Below are 15205 nucleotides of genomic sequence, written 5' to 3'. Positions count from 1 at the left end.
AATTCACTGTGATATTGCTTCCTTCATGTTATCCAGAGATTATGCCATACTTTCCATTTCAATTGAAATTAATTAAGCACCTATTATGTGTAACACACTGGGAATTATGACATAGTATGTAAAGAATTATGACACTATGTAAAGAAGAAACAAGACATGGGGAGAGAATGTGGTGCAGTGGAAAGACAACTGGATCTGAAGTCAGAAAGACCCATCACAATTTTTCATTTCTTTGACTCACCTCTTGCAGTAGAAGAGAAAGAATGCTGAACCGGGAAGTAGAGGACCTAGGTTCAAGTCCTGCCTGTAACTAATTAAGTGTAACCTTCAGCAAATTGCTTAACCTCTCTGGGCCTCAGTTGCTCATCTGTAAACCAAGGGGGTTGCAGGGAGAGAGGACTGAATCAGAGGACCTGGATTCAAATTCTACCTCTAACACTTTCTACCTGTACAACCTTGGGGCAAATTTCTCAATCTCCCTCAGTCTCAGATTCCTTATCTATAAAATGAAAGCCTTGGACTAGAATATCTACAGGTGTCTTCCAGTTTTAGCTGTATGACTCTATGTACATAAATAACTGTAATGATCATTCAAATCTATATACCCTCATAGTTCAAAAAGCACTTTGCATACATTATCAGGTTTGATAATACAAATCAGATTACTGCTTACAAAAAGTACAAAATCTGAAATGCAAAAAAAAAAAATCCACTTGATTTTTACAAAATTGATGCTGTTTAATTTTTGTTGTTCTGAGTATGAGATATCCATGGCCAGAAGTTAAAAAAAAAAATTGACTAGTTAAACAGTACTGGATCACGTCAAACGTATGACTGTAATCAGACAGGAAGGAAAATATCTTAGTCAGTGTACTGAAACCAGCCTTAGCCTGGAAATCTGAGGAGCTGAGTTCCAATAACAGTTTGGCTATTTATTAAAATCCTTCTCCAAAATCTATTGTGCGTTGGGTGTTCCAAGTCTACTCGTCAAGAACTTCTCAACGTTCCTGAGCTACCCTAGCCACCTGACCCCACGGCTTGGACCTGGCAAACCCGGGCTCCTTACCCAAGCCCCACTCCCTATCCCACAGTAACTCAAGCAGCCTGCGCCAGAAGCAGCCCTGAATTTTACCTATTCCTTTCTCTTCCCTGTGTGAGGATGCTGGTTATGAGGAGGCTACAACGCTGGGCTAGACGTTAGGAAGACCCAAGTTCAAATCCTGCCTTAGACACTCAGGCAAATCACTTCACCTTGGCCTCCGATTCCTTCTCTGTAAAATGAGCGAGTTGGACTGGATGAGCTCCAAGTTCCCCCCCCCCCCATGACTCTCTCAAAGCATTCCTGCCCCCCAAAGCTTGCTCAAGATCCGAAAGTAAGCCCGGGTGCCAGCCCGGGGAGATGCTGCGGCCTGAGGCCCTCCCTGAACTCCTGGCACGGAACTGGGAGAGGGGCTCATACTTGATTTATTTCGGTTTCTGCCTGGCTAGAGTGGCCCAGGCAGCCAAGTACGAGGACCCCTCGTTACAAAACCCAACACTTCTTTCTGTAAGGCCCCCTCCCAGTTCGGGAAAGGCAGGGGCGTGTCGCTCCACGTGCTGCTCGGACTCTGACTCTCCCGTCTCTTCTGCCCCGCCCCTGCCTAAACTCCACGCATGCGCTCTCTGGGGCCTCGTGCTTCCCGGACTGACTCGCCCCTTTTCCTTTTCCGTCTTCTGCCCCGCCCATTCCTCGACCCTAAGCATGCGCCCTCGGAGGCGGGGAAGAGTCGCCCCTCGTGCTGCCTGGACTCTGACTCTTCCCCCTTAGCTTCCTTCTCTTCTGCCCCGCCCCCGCGTCAGCCCCTACACATGCGCTTTCACAGGCAGGATTGACAAGCTGTGGGTTGTGGGTGGGCTTCAGGCCCGGACGGGGCGGAGGAATGGGTGGGAGAAGGAGTGTAGGGGGCGGGATTGGAGTGCCTTGGCTCAGATCTAGTGTTGGCCTGAGAGGCTGAACGGAAGAGGCGGGGGAGGGTGGGTGGTGTAGAAATCAGCTGACCCGGTCTCGTGACAGCCTCGGGCGGCGGCCACGCAGGCGCGCTGAGCGCGGTCGCCCGTAGCCGAAGCGAAGATGGCGGCCTCCAGAGCCAGCCTCTGAGAGGCAGCAGGAGAAGGAGTCGGAGGGGGCGGAGAGCGCGGCGGCCGCAGCAGTCCCCCGGCGGCTGGGAGCAGGAAGTGGCGAGGAGGCTGGGCCAGGTTGGGCCGGGTAGCCAGGCGGGCGCCTCAGCCACCCTCTGGGCGCGGCAGCGGGAGCAGCGGCGGCGGTGGGAGGCGCCCGGCCGGGCAAGCGAAGAGCGCGGAGCGAGGAGCGCCTCTCCGGTGCCCTGCCCAGGTAAAGCCGCTCCTTCCCTGCCGTCCGGCGGCGGCGCCCCGCGGGCGCGGCCTCCGCCCGGGAGCTCGGCGCGGGGCAGCCAGCGGGGCTGGGGCGTCCCCCGGCCGGACCCCGCTCGCAGCGTCCCCCGGCGCCGGCAGCCTCCCTCGGGCTCCGGCAGCGGGCGGAGGAGGGACTGAAGTTTTTCACTCTCACTGTCCGAGGCTTTGGGTGGGAGGCGGAGGCTTAGCTTCTGAGCGGAGCAGCTGTTGAAGCTTATTCTTACCCTGTTACGAAAGCTGGAATGGGAAGTATCTTTTCACCCCGCATCTCCTCCCCCTGCTTGCTCCAGGCTGGGACCACGGAGCCCCCAGGTGCATCCTATTTCCTTTGTGAGGGTTTTTTTTTCTTTTCAGCTTTAAAAAAAAAAAAATGATGTCTGGCAAAGCTTTGTCCGACGTTGTCTAAACAAAAGTTTAGTGGTCTTCACTGTGGTGCTCTGTCCAACTTCCTGGAGACAGCTCTTTCTCTGTACCTGCCCAATTCGTGCTAAAGAGTGTGGTGGTCTTTGCTTTAATCCTCTCTTCAGCTTCCCCGAGACAACCGTTTCTCTCTGTACGTGCTCTCTTCGTGCTAAAGAGCTTTTGGGAAATTAATGCAGCATATTTACATTGTAAAAAGCAGTAAAGATTTTCAAGCTTTTCTTCAGGAGTTTCAGGTTTTGTATTTGCATCTTTTTTCTTGTGCCTTTTCCCTTTTTTGATTGGACAAAATTTGAGGTTTGTGGTCGGTTTCAGAAAGCTGATTTTAGGTACACATCATAAAAATGTGAATCACATTCATAAATAGAAAACAGTGTAAAGTCCTCATAGGACAAGATCCTATCATTACTTCTTTAGCAGTTTATCTGTAGCTGAAAATCAGTTTCCTTGTCTGACTCTGATTCTCAGCTTACATAAACTAGCTTTGTGCTTTCAAAAGATCTAGAATAGCAAAACGGGAATCAAAACATAATCTAAGCTTAATATGCTTTTAAAGTCAAAATGGAAAGTAGATAGGTATAGCACATTGCCACAGTAAACATCTCAAGTTCAGGTTTAATGTTGGAAATTAAGCATTTTTTAACATTAAGTGAAGAAATAAATATTTGTTTATATGATAAATAAAGGGTAATATTTTTAAAAAGGAAATAAAGGGTAATAAAGAGAGAAAAAGGAAAGTAGGAGGAGGACAGAAGCAGTAGTGGAGTGGAAGGCAGCAGTATATTCAGAGACATCTGGTCCAGTTCCTGGAAATCAGTGCTTTCCTTATTCATTGAGGGTAAAATAGCAAATATTTCTCCATGAGCAGAGAGTTTAAATGTAAGAATAATGCTTAATCATACCAACTTTGAAAATTGTGAAAATTGCTTGAAGTCTGTGATGATGAAAGCTGCTTTCACGTTCTTTCTTTTAAAGAATAACCATCTGTCACAGTGAATAGAACACTGGCCCTGGAGTCAGGAGGACCTGAGTTCAGATCCTGCCTCAGATGCTTAACTCTTACTAGCTGTGTGACCTTGGGCAAGTCACTTAACCCCAATTGCCCTGCCTTCCCCCCTCCAACAAGCAGCAAAAATAAATAAATGAAATAAGAATAAATATCTTGTGAGCCTAAGAAACCCCTGAAAACATAAAGCTGAGTCTTTTTTCAGGTTGAAGGTAAGCTTATTTCCTTAGCTTCTCAAATGGGATAGTAAATTGATTCCTGAAGAGAGGTATAGTCCTTCACTAACTTTGGCAAAAGCTTGTATGGATAAGTGAAATTCAGAGTTGTTAAAAAGTAAAGCATTTGGGTTTTCTCCTTCCTTCACAACCAGTAACACACACACCCCCACTTGCTAAAAGTTGATTGAATTATTGAATTACTGATTTAGGTTTCCACTTACTATCTCTGCCCTCCTGAGGACAAATACTATGTATAAACCTTCAGTACTTTGAGGTACTAAAAAATAGCAACAATCAGTTGGAAGGCAGCTGGGTGTAGTGGAAAGTACACTGTATTTCGACTAAAAAGACCTAGGTTTGAATTCTGGCTCCTCCATTTTTTTTGCCATGTGTGACTCTAGGAAGTTACCCTTGACTTTGGTTTTTCTAGTCTATAAAATGAACCTGCTGTAGATATCCTTTATATATTCAAATTCTGTAAACTCAGGTGAGCAGCCATTGGAGAGAAGCAACAGCAAAAAGTTGTATCTGCTTGTTATATTTACCCCAAGTATTATTTGTAATGGTTGAAAGTGGTCCAAGGAATCTTATTTTGAAACTCGGTTTGCTAATAACCAGCTGAGTGAACCCCCATAAGTCACAACCTCTGGGAGAATCATCTTCCACAATCTTTGAATTAAATGATTTATAAGGCCTCTTCCATCTTTAAAACTATGATGCCATGATTTAAATTACAGGGAGAATCTTTTAAGGATTGTTTAACTTAGTTGTGGCACACTTTGACTTAGTTACAGTTACCTGTCTTGACAATGGAGAGTATACTTTGTAACATGATATTTTGCTAGGAGTACTAACTTAAATGTGCCCTTAAATGCTTTCAGGCATCTTTGTATGTGAGCCCACAAAACCCATACATTTTCTAGCTGTGCCTCAAAGCATACACTAGTAGTACAGTATTGACTTGAACCTAAAAAGCCCTGTTGATTTGGGCCCTGGGTGTGTTAGAGACTATTTCTTTCCATATGTGTGCCATGACTGGTCAGAAAGAGTTTAGGGAAGGCAAAACCAAGCCACTAAAGCATTTTGAAATTATTATTGTAGCTGTTTCTGTCTATAAGTTTAAGATTGTTAATATGTTTTATTTTAGGGCAGTTTGTTTTTTCTCTCAAATTTTGTCTTATCATTTGAAGCAGCAAAAGCAAAACCTTTTCCTTGACCTTCTATTGCTCTTCCTAAGGAGTGCTTATTTGTTTGTTTAATTTCTAGGCATGATACAAGGTCTCTTTTGGGTGCTTGTCATTCTCTAACAGGTAGGCCTTTTCCCCCTGCCTTGGGGGTTTTTAACTGCTGATTTAATTGAAAAGGTTGAAATTTCCCTTAAAGAATATGTATCAGAAAGTCAGACTAAAAGCTTACATTTTGTTGCTATCTTAAAGTATGGAAAGAAGAAACAGTAACAATTTAATTTTTTTAATTGTGAAAGGAACAGTGTTTAGAGATGCTTAGAGCAAAACTTTGTTATACTTGAGAACCTGGTGAAATTTCATGCCTTGTATTACAAGTTAGCCAGAAGAATAGTAATAGGTTAGAGTACCGTTCCAGAACATAAATTTTGCCCATTGGAACAAAGTGTCTTAAGCCCATCTATCTTTCTTTTTCTCCCTACCTCTCCCTCCCTTTTTCCTCTCTCATTTTTCCCCCTCTTCCTCCTCTTTCTTCTCATAATACTAATCTTATTAGATCCTTGAAAGTAAACTTGCAGTTTGTATGTAGGGTTAAAGGGCATGCTAATCTGGTACACAGTGTGCTTGCATCAAACGTATTATATTCTGAAGATAAAATGACAAACATAAAGACACTTTTTGAGAAAGCTGCAGTGACATACAAATTGAGTGTTTATATATGGTTAAGGCATTTTCAAAGTTCAGAAATATTAGTACCAGGAAGTGTTGGAAAGTAAAGACTCAGTGAAACAGAACTTTGCTTACTTTGAAATTCATTAGGAATAGGTGCCTGATACTGCCTGGACCTTGATCTTGTTAGTATAGGGAGCTGGTATGTAAGGAAGCTCTTACCAATGCATGTTTACTTAGAGCACCAGGAGCTATATGTGTCACAGACAAGACTTGAACACAAATTTTCTGTCTTCACTCTTGACTTTCTATCCATATTGCTATACTGTTTCTCATCCCCAAATAAAGAAGGGTATCTCACTGCTGTGGCATATACTTCTAATTTTTTGTTTTTATATTCCTTACTGCTTCAAGTCTGGAGTTACTTTATAATGTTTTGCATGCATGACCCTAAATCACCATTTCCATTTAAAATAGTATTAGTAAAAAGGAGATCTCAAATTCTGTGGACACCCGCAATGTTGTGTTTTGAAAGCTATAAAGAGATTTTTCCTTAAACTAAGTAAAAACTATAGGTAAGCATTTCACAAAGGTAACGTGCTGCAACTTGATGGGTGTTAATTAGTATAGATATTAGTATAATATAAAAGTATAGATATTAGCTAAAATTTTATGAGATTGCTAACTTTGTTGCTATCCACTTACATTTATTTCATTCTTTCAAAAATAAAGTAACTGAAGGGAGACCAGAACCACAGTAAGTGATATAATTTTAGCACCTCATTACAGATTCACTGAATTTTGGGGTTGTAAGGGGCTTCTGTAGCCACCTAGTTCAGTTCATACCTTAAAGTACTCTCTTTAAAGACCTTGAAAGAGGAGGTGCCTGTGACACTTCCTAAGGCATCCCATTCTTTCTACTTTGGGATCATGCTAATTGCTATGGAGTTTTTCTTGCTATTAGGTCTGAATTTTTTTGTGAGTATTTTTCACCATTTCTCCTAATTCTGCCTTGAGGGCCAAATAGCGTATTCCCTATTTCACATTTCTTACACTTCTCACCAGGTACTCTGCCATCCAGTCATACTGACCTCCTTGTGCCTAGCACAAAACACTCCATGCCCTGACTCTAGGCATTTTTAGTAGTTCCCCAAATCAAAATTTCCAATCTCTCTATCCTCATCTCATCCTCTGAGCTTCCATGGCTTTCTGCAAATCTCTGCTAAAATCCCACCTTCTGCAAAAAGCCTTTTCCAGTCTTTTTTAATGCTAGTGCCTTTTCTCCAAGATGATCTCTAGTTAATCATGTATATGTCTTGTTTGTACATTTTGGTAGAGACCAAATCTTCATGACCCCATTTGGGGTTTTCTGGGCAAAGATACTGGTGTGTTTTGCCATTTTTTTTCCAGCTCATTTTACACATGAGGAAACTAAGGCAAACAGGGTAAAAAAAGTGACTTGCCCGGGACCATCTGGCTAGTAAATATCTGAGGCCAGATTTGATCCTCAGGAAGATGTTTTCCTGATTCCAGTACCAGCACTCTATCCATTGTGCCACCTGACTGCCCTATGTTTGTACACTGTTGTTTACATGTTCTCTATTAAACCGTGAACTTCTTGAGGGTAGGAACTGTTTTTGCCTTTGTATCCCCCACTGCTTGGCACACAGTAAGTGTATACTTCTTAACTTAACATGAGAGCCATTCAGATATTTGAAAAACAGATAATCATGCCCTCCTAAATCTTTACTAGTCTCAATATATATCCCCATCTGTTTAATCCATGTATTGGATTCAAAAACCTTTCATCGTTCTGCTTGCTCTCCTCTGGATATGCACCCTCTTATCACTATCCTTAAACATGGCACTGAGAGCTGAACCCAACATTTCCAGGTATAACCTGAGCAGAGGACAATGGAACTCTCATCCTGTCAACAAAAGCAGCATGGGTGGCAAATGCTGTTGTGTGGCTTGTATAGAATGCATAGTTCTTAACTTTCATGAAACACTGGTTGGTCAGATGCGGTATTCTGAGGATAATTAATAATGTGCTCATACTGATAATGGTTAAAGACTTAAGTGGTCATAAATCCATTCTGAAAGAAGAACTTAGGTTTTGTTGGTTTGTTCTCATGACAGTTTTAGTTTCTTGCATTGTAGGGTAACATTTGGGAAGGTATGAACCCTAAATTAAATTGTAAGATTTTAAAATGGTTCTGGACAGCCACATTAATTTCTTTAGAAGCAACTTCTTTTTATAGTTAAGTTAAAGATTACAAGTTAAGAAGTCAAGTTAAAAATAAAGCAGTGGGTTAAAGTTCTTATAGCAGCATTTCATCTAGACAATGCAAGCAGCCTAATTTGTATTATTTTTAACCTGTATAAAAATTGACTATGCTGCTAATCACTTAACATTTTTATATTTATTGAGACAAAGAATTTCATTCTTATTCCTAACAAAACTAACTTGAAATTTTTAAAGATTTAAAAAACCACTTGTGGTTTTATCACAGTGTAATCTTTTAAATGTAGTTGATTTTTCATAATTTGATCTTCTGTTTCTTTGAAACATAGTTTCCTAACTTGTAAAACATTTTGGAATGTAATTTTGGTGAAAAATATTTTTAAAGTGTAGTTGTAGCAAAAGGTTGGGGGTACTTAAATATAATGTTGTTTTTCCTTCTGGAGTTAGCTCATTTATATTGTGAATATGTGGGCCTGTGTTTTGGAGGGGAAAAGCACAGAAATTTAGTTTTGATTGAATACTTGAAAGTGGTTAATGAAGATAAACTTAAATTTTGATAAACTTATATTTTAGATCTTTTAAAAGAATCATGGTTTTAAAAAAAAGTGCTATCATTTTCCATTAGATTACCATTATCTCAATGTAGGAATCACAAGGTACTTGACTCTTATTATGAAAATCATTTCCTCATGCAGAATATAAGCTTAAAAAAAAGACAAGCAGTTTTGATTAAAGCTCCCTCTTTCATTTACCTGGATATTTCAGTATAACCTGGACAATTTTAGAAGCCATGACAGAAGTAGAATAAGGGGAGTATGCATTAAATTAGGTAATTTGAATCTAGGGGATTAAATCAGGCTCATACAATGATTACCTCTTGTTTGAAATTTTGCAAACTGAAGTTAAGTGGAAAGCATCAAGAGTAAAGTGGCAAATGCTAAATTGGGACTATTTGGGGAAATGTTCATACTAATAATAGGACATAATGAGATTTTTTTTTTAATTCTGAGTGAGGTTTTCCTTATTATAGACTTCTTCCCAGGAAATATTCATATATCCTTTTTAAGTGCTTATGTGATCACAACTGTGAAAGCTTTCTAAGTCAGTAACACTGCATTTAATCCTGAATTAGTTAGTGATAAATGGAAGGAAGCTAGATGGAACACTGAGCAGGTCTGTGAATGAGACTGCTACTACAAATGTTTAGTAAACCAAATGACAACAATCTAGATCCCAAAATTGACATACTAAATTATCTTCATGTGCTCTTCCTAGCACTGTTCTCAGCATACAGTTTGCATTTGATATGTTTATTGAATTGAAAGGCATTTAAATCAAGGGCTGGAGAATGAAAGAATGAAATGCTATAGTTGTAACTTTATGAAGGAATGGTTGAAAAGGGTGTGTCACTACTTCATAAAAATAGAAGTCAGAGGGAAAGCAATTTTACCAAGTTGAGGTATTTAATTGCGGTCTAATAATTAGAAGATGAAATCGAGATTTTTAAATGTGGTGCATTATTGGTCCCCAAGCTAATCCAGTGTATGTTAGTCCTTCTGACCACCTGTCTTTCTGGACATTAAAATATCGCTTACTGTGTGGGACCACAACTCTGGGTATGACTTACCAGGCTTTTGGATTTGTGACCTCTAGCTAGGAGTTGACAGTATGTACAGTATATTCTAAGGATCACTGCAGAAGTTTTCTCTCCTTCCTTTGGCATCTGTTTGGTTTTTCAGCTCTTCATACCTTTAATTGTTATGGATAAGAATATTATGTGAGACCACCAAGGAGGTGGGGCAGCTCTATCTAGATTATACCTTATTTTTTCTGCATTTTTTTTTCACTTTTAACATGTTTCATTTTTGTAAGTCATGGTACTATATATCAGTGCCAAGTGACAACCTTAAGGACTTAATGCTGTTTTCAAAGCAAAAAGCTGTTATGATGATGTGAGGTGACTTTTAAGAAAAGTAGTTTAGAGTTCTGCTTAGAATAAATAGATAATTATGCTTGAATATATTTTGACAAAGTGAGAAATGGATATCAACAAGTGGTCTATTTAATCTGTTTTGTTTATATTAGGATGTGTGATCTTTTTTTTATTCTTGACTTTACTGGATTATAGTTATCCTAACGTGATGTGTGTGTATATGTATATATATAATGTATATGATATACACATATATGTGTGTGTGTGTGTGTGTGTGTATGGGGCCAGTATGGATTATGGTAATCTATCTGAGGACCAGCTTAATTAATTTTGGAGAGGCTATAGGGTGTCCAGTTTTTTGGCTGCAGCACCTCTTGAAGGCTGAAGGGACTAAAAAGAAATCACATTCTTGAAGTATAGAAGTAGTCTTGCTCAATGTGAAACATTGACATCTTTTGCCTTTAATAGAGCTATTTGGGGCATGTCATATTGTAAATGCATTTGAAAGACAAAACAAAAATTTTAATGCCTTCCTTAGGGTTAAAACTTGGTATAGGATGTTTCAGCCTTTTGATCTACTTGTTCTTTGGATAAATAGAAATGGTCTTTAAAAGCAGATAATCTGAAATTCCACTTAGTGGCTAGTGATAACAATACTTGAAATATTCAGTACTTGAAATAATCTCCTTCAAGTGTTTATAGTATGTTGTAATATATCGTCCTGAAAATAGAGGAAAATCAAATAGAAATATTTAAAATGTACCTTTTAGAGTAAAAACACTGTCTTTTGTGCTGTTTTTTTTAATTAATTAGAATCTTGAAACCTACATTTGTTATACCTGTAGTGCATTAGATAAAATTTTATTAAGAAACATTTCAATATCCATTATAATATTTTAAAGCACAGTGATATTTAAAAACAAATTGTATATACTTAATGCAGATATGGTCATTTGTTTTTTAAAACTGAAATCTTTTCCCTACCACCAAAAGCTAAGGCAGTCAGTGGGCTAAGGATCTGCATTTTCGTTTCTCAAATTCATCTTGAAAGACAACAGGACATAATGGATAGAAGACTGGCCATGGAATCAGGAAGACCTGGGACCAGGCTGTAAGTCTTTCCTATGAAGTATCATAGCTATGTAAACAGTGTACAAATCAGTTCCTCTAAGTGTCCCAGGCAACTCCTGAGGAGGTTAAATTATAAATGAGCTTTTGATCTGACTCAGTAAAGAGTTTCTACACTGGAAGTTTCCTAGACAAATAAAATCATAAGTCTGGTCCAAAAGAAAAAAAAAGAGTCCTAGTGTTAAAGTAACTACCATAAAAACCACTAATTTGGGAATCTATTCAAATTTAAATTTTTATCACTTTAAACCAGTTTATGTACAAAGCTGTGGGGGAGGGGCTTAAAAAACTGGAATAGTACCTGCTACTACAGAAGATAGTCTAGGAGTCATAGTACAATTTTGCTTTTCAATTCTCTTTGAAACTGACTTTTCTGACAATCTTTGCTTTTTGCTTTCTTTATCATTCTCTTTGCTCTGATTAGTTTACTCTTCCTTGACTTCTTGCTTATATCACCTAATGATTAACGATGACCCTGCAGATTTGATGTGTATGTGGCTAGATTCAGATGACTGGAAACAAAAGTAAATTCTATACTTGTTAGAATTTTCTATCTATACCTTTCTTATCCAAAACATATTGAAGATTTAGTGTTACAGTGTAATTTTTAACCAGTTAAGCATAAGTCAAGTCAGCAAGTATTTATTAAGTGCCTGCTGTGTTGCAGGCACTGTGCTAAGGGCTGGGAATACAAAGACAGACAAGGCAGCCCCTGCTCTCAAGGAGTTCCCAGTCTCACGGTGCAGACAACCTGCAGACCATTCTGGGTAACCAAACTCTGGACCAGTCAGACTGGAGATTACTTCTGAGGGAGGGCCAGGAGCATTAAGGGGAAATTGGGAATGGCTTCTTGCAGAAGGTCCAGCTTTAGCTGAGACAACCATAGTATCTTATTTCACAAATTCTGTAAATCCCTACAGTCTCCATTTTAAAGGTAAGGGGGAGCTCATGGCATGGAAGCGGTGCAGAGTTTAGCTTACATAGACTATATGCTCTGTGGATTTTTGTAGTACTACAGTAACACTGCCCTGCCCTGCCCTGTCTCTCTCCCCCCTCCCCCAAATCCTTCTTATAGAAAAAACTACCCTGCAGGAAGACTTGCCATGTAAGGATCTGCCAGCAGGAACTATGTTTCCTTCTCCCCTGCTGTTGGTTATTTTCTTCCCCTAAATTTGTCCCCAGCCCCCTTTATTCCCCAAAGGTGCTGCTGATCTGTTCACTCTGCCCCAGCTTCTTTGTCTTCTCATCTTCCTTTAATCCTGCCTAACTCCTACTTTCAGAAAAAACTCCCTACTCATTGTCTCAACTTATTCTGTCAATCTTCACCTTAAACTCCCTGCATTAAAATCTCTACCTCTAATTGCTGTAATTTCCCAGTGCTGTTGGCCTTCTCTCCTTCCCTCTAATCAGTGGACATTCTCGTAGGAGTTGCAGAGATAAGAGACACTTCTTGCCCTCAAACAGCTTGTAGTCTATAAAGGAATAAAGTTTTGTTTGCCTTTTTTTTTTAACTTTTGTCCAATTAAAATCCTTACAAAATTTGACTTATAGTATAGTTACTAAAAAGTAAATTATCTTTTTTAGTTTGCATACAGGGATGATGCATCAATGCCTAGAAGCTGTAACTCTTAACTCCCAACCCCATGGGAATATTGAAGTCATTGTCTTAAGTCCATCTCTTCTCATCTGGTTCCCAGAGGCCCTTAATGGAGTCTCTGGCTTCTTGCCGTTGCAGTGGGGGCAACTAATTTCCATTAGCCTCACCCAAAAGGAAGGTTTGGAAGGAAACTCTTTTAACCACCAAAACAGAGAAGAAAAGAATCTTTTGCAGTAGTATTGCAGTTTGTCGGGGAAGAAAGATTGGAAAATCTTTTATGGGAAAGGTGTGGCACCTGTGTTCCATACTCAGGACTCATTTCCCCCATAGAAAGGATGGGCAGATGTAATACCATCAGTATAGACCAGTTCAGCCATATCGTGAGTTAAATAAGAGTTTTTGAGCCAGCCTATAACATTGTGTCAATGAAGGAACAACTAGTTTACAAATGAATTTTTGGAAATCAGCTTGTTTTTAAATTGGGGTCTGCCATTATCTTCATATTCCCTTGACTGAATTGATTTCAGTATCTACATTCAAATAATTTCTACCTAAATCACTTATTTCTCCTCATTGTTAGCTGTGAATTTTTTGGCTCAGATTTGTCATTTTAGAATTTAGATACTGTTTTTAGAAGAGGTTTTTTTTTCCACTTTAAATTTGGAACTGGAAAAAAGCTTGTTCAAAACATTTTCTAGAGTATAGTGGTATATATTCTAGCATGTATACCCTAGTATATCCTAGAGTATACTCTCCATAACTATGTATGTGTCTGCCAAATTGTTAAATTCTCTGGTTCCTCAGAAACAGAATGCCTTCAGAGAGAAAAGGTTCAGATGTATTGCTTTGCTCATTATTTGTTATACATATGAGAGGATTTATCCAGTAGTCCTTGTCTGAAGTGGGCAGTACATGTGGGACTTAAGATGAGACATTTCCTGCCCTCAAAAAACTTGCAGCCTATAAAGGAATAAAGGTTTTGTTGCCATTTAGAAAACTTTTATGGAGTTAAAATCCTAGCAAACTTTGGTTTGTGGTGTATTTAATGTAAATTATTGTTTCTAAATAATTTGCATACAAGGATTATGCTTGACATTCAGGTCCTTGTTTAAGTTTATTGGTGTAAGCAGTAAGTCACTTAAAATTACTTTATCATTTACCAAAATTCAGTGTATTTAAAGTTTCAGTAACATAATGCCCAGCATAGTGTCTTGCATATTTTAGGTGCTTAATGTTTACATTTAAAATTATTAGTATTTTAATGAAGATCTAAACATACATTATATAAGGATAAGGAAACCTGTCGATTCTATTAAAAATGTGTGCTTCAGAAGTGACTTTCATACATCTTTGTCCTGAAAACCTAGCCTATTTCAAGGTTTTTACTTGCTTAGAATGGCTTTAGGGTCCTTTATGATAAAGGTGGTTTCTTGAAATGTTACTTATTTCTATTTTTGAGAATATTAGAAAAATTTGACCTTGAATCTTAAGTTAATTTCCTTCATTGGGCATTATAAGATAAAAAGTTTGTAGTAAAAGTCCATAGAAAAGAAATTGCATAGGTATCCTAGTGCTACAGCTCTTTTAATGCCTTTGGAGTGCTTAGGGATCTAGAATAGCCCTAGGAAGTTTTCACCTTTCTTCTTTTGTACTTCTGGGTTCGTTGAAAAGTTACTCATAGGACACTGAATTTCAGTTGTAGATGCCCATGGAATTTCTGTCTTCCTTTGTTGCTATACCAGATAGCGAAATAATTAAAGAGAGAAAAGTTTAAGAATAATCACTTTTGAGAAAGTATTTTTTTTTGTTCAGTGATCAGTTTAATATGTATCTGAGTGAAGTACATATATAAATTCAAACCAGTTAGAAGCTAACTTGACACTAAAACGTAAGGAAATTCCAGTCCAGCTTGATAACACCAGCAGAATGTCTGTTTTCATTGTGGTTCTATCCCAATTTTTCTATATCTAGACAAAAAGGGGAGGAAAACTGGGGTAGTCAGCACTGTCTGAGATCCGAGGAGAATTAGTCATGTAGCACAACTTGTAGGAAGCATAACACTATTGCTATCCTATAGTACTTTATAAGAAGTTTTTTTCCTAGTCTACTGGGAAATTTTTTCCTATTGGAATGTATTTGGTTTAATGTCAATGTTCCTACTGAATGGAAGACTTTATAAAAATTTCTGATATATAAAGTATTTGGGTTTTTCTTACTTGTAAATGAAGTTGTACAATTGTTATAAAAATTAGTAGAAAGTTCACTAAGTCTTGTGTTTGAATGTATCTTTCAGGTCTCAGTGCAAAATGAATATTATTAGGGAAAATAAAGATCTGGCCTGTTTCTATACAACAAAACATTCATGGAGAGGGAAGTAAGTATTTCCTGCTTAT

The 15205-nt window shown here is 38.8% G+C and overlaps 1 protein-coding gene across 4 annotated transcripts in view; it reads left to right on the top strand.

Annotated features, from left to right (window-relative positions):
* Positions 1-2060: 2060 nt before the first annotated feature.
* Positions 2061-15205, top strand: part of DNAJC13 (DnaJ heat shock protein family (Hsp40) member C13) — a 115860-nt gene continuing 102715 nt past the window's right edge. For 2 of the 4 annotated variants that reach the window (XM_069088372.1, XM_069088371.1), the window contains exons 1-4: positions 2061-2371; positions 5323-5366; positions 11081-11198; positions 15106-15186. In XM_069088372.1, the coding sequence (XP_068944473.1) occupies positions 11152-11198; positions 15106-15186 (128 nt within the window). In that variant the 5' untranslated portion in view covers positions 2061-2371; positions 5323-5366; positions 11081-11151. The remainder of the gene's footprint in view (positions 2372-5322; positions 5367-11080; positions 11199-15105; positions 15187-15205) is intronic. The other 2 variants (XM_069088373.1, XM_069088374.1) reach the window with 2 other exon arrangements.

The sequence above is a fragment of the Petaurus breviceps genome, unplaced genomic scaffold, assembly GCF_028583685.1.
Source record: "Petaurus breviceps papuanus isolate PSGF00001 unplaced genomic scaffold, PetGlider_PUasm1.0 185, whole genome shotgun sequence".
Taxonomy (NCBI): domain Eukaryota; kingdom Metazoa; phylum Chordata; class Mammalia; order Diprotodontia; family Petauridae; genus Petaurus; species Petaurus breviceps.
The sequence above is the reverse complement of the archived record's forward strand: the minus strand, read 5'-3'. Positions and strand labels throughout refer to the sequence as shown.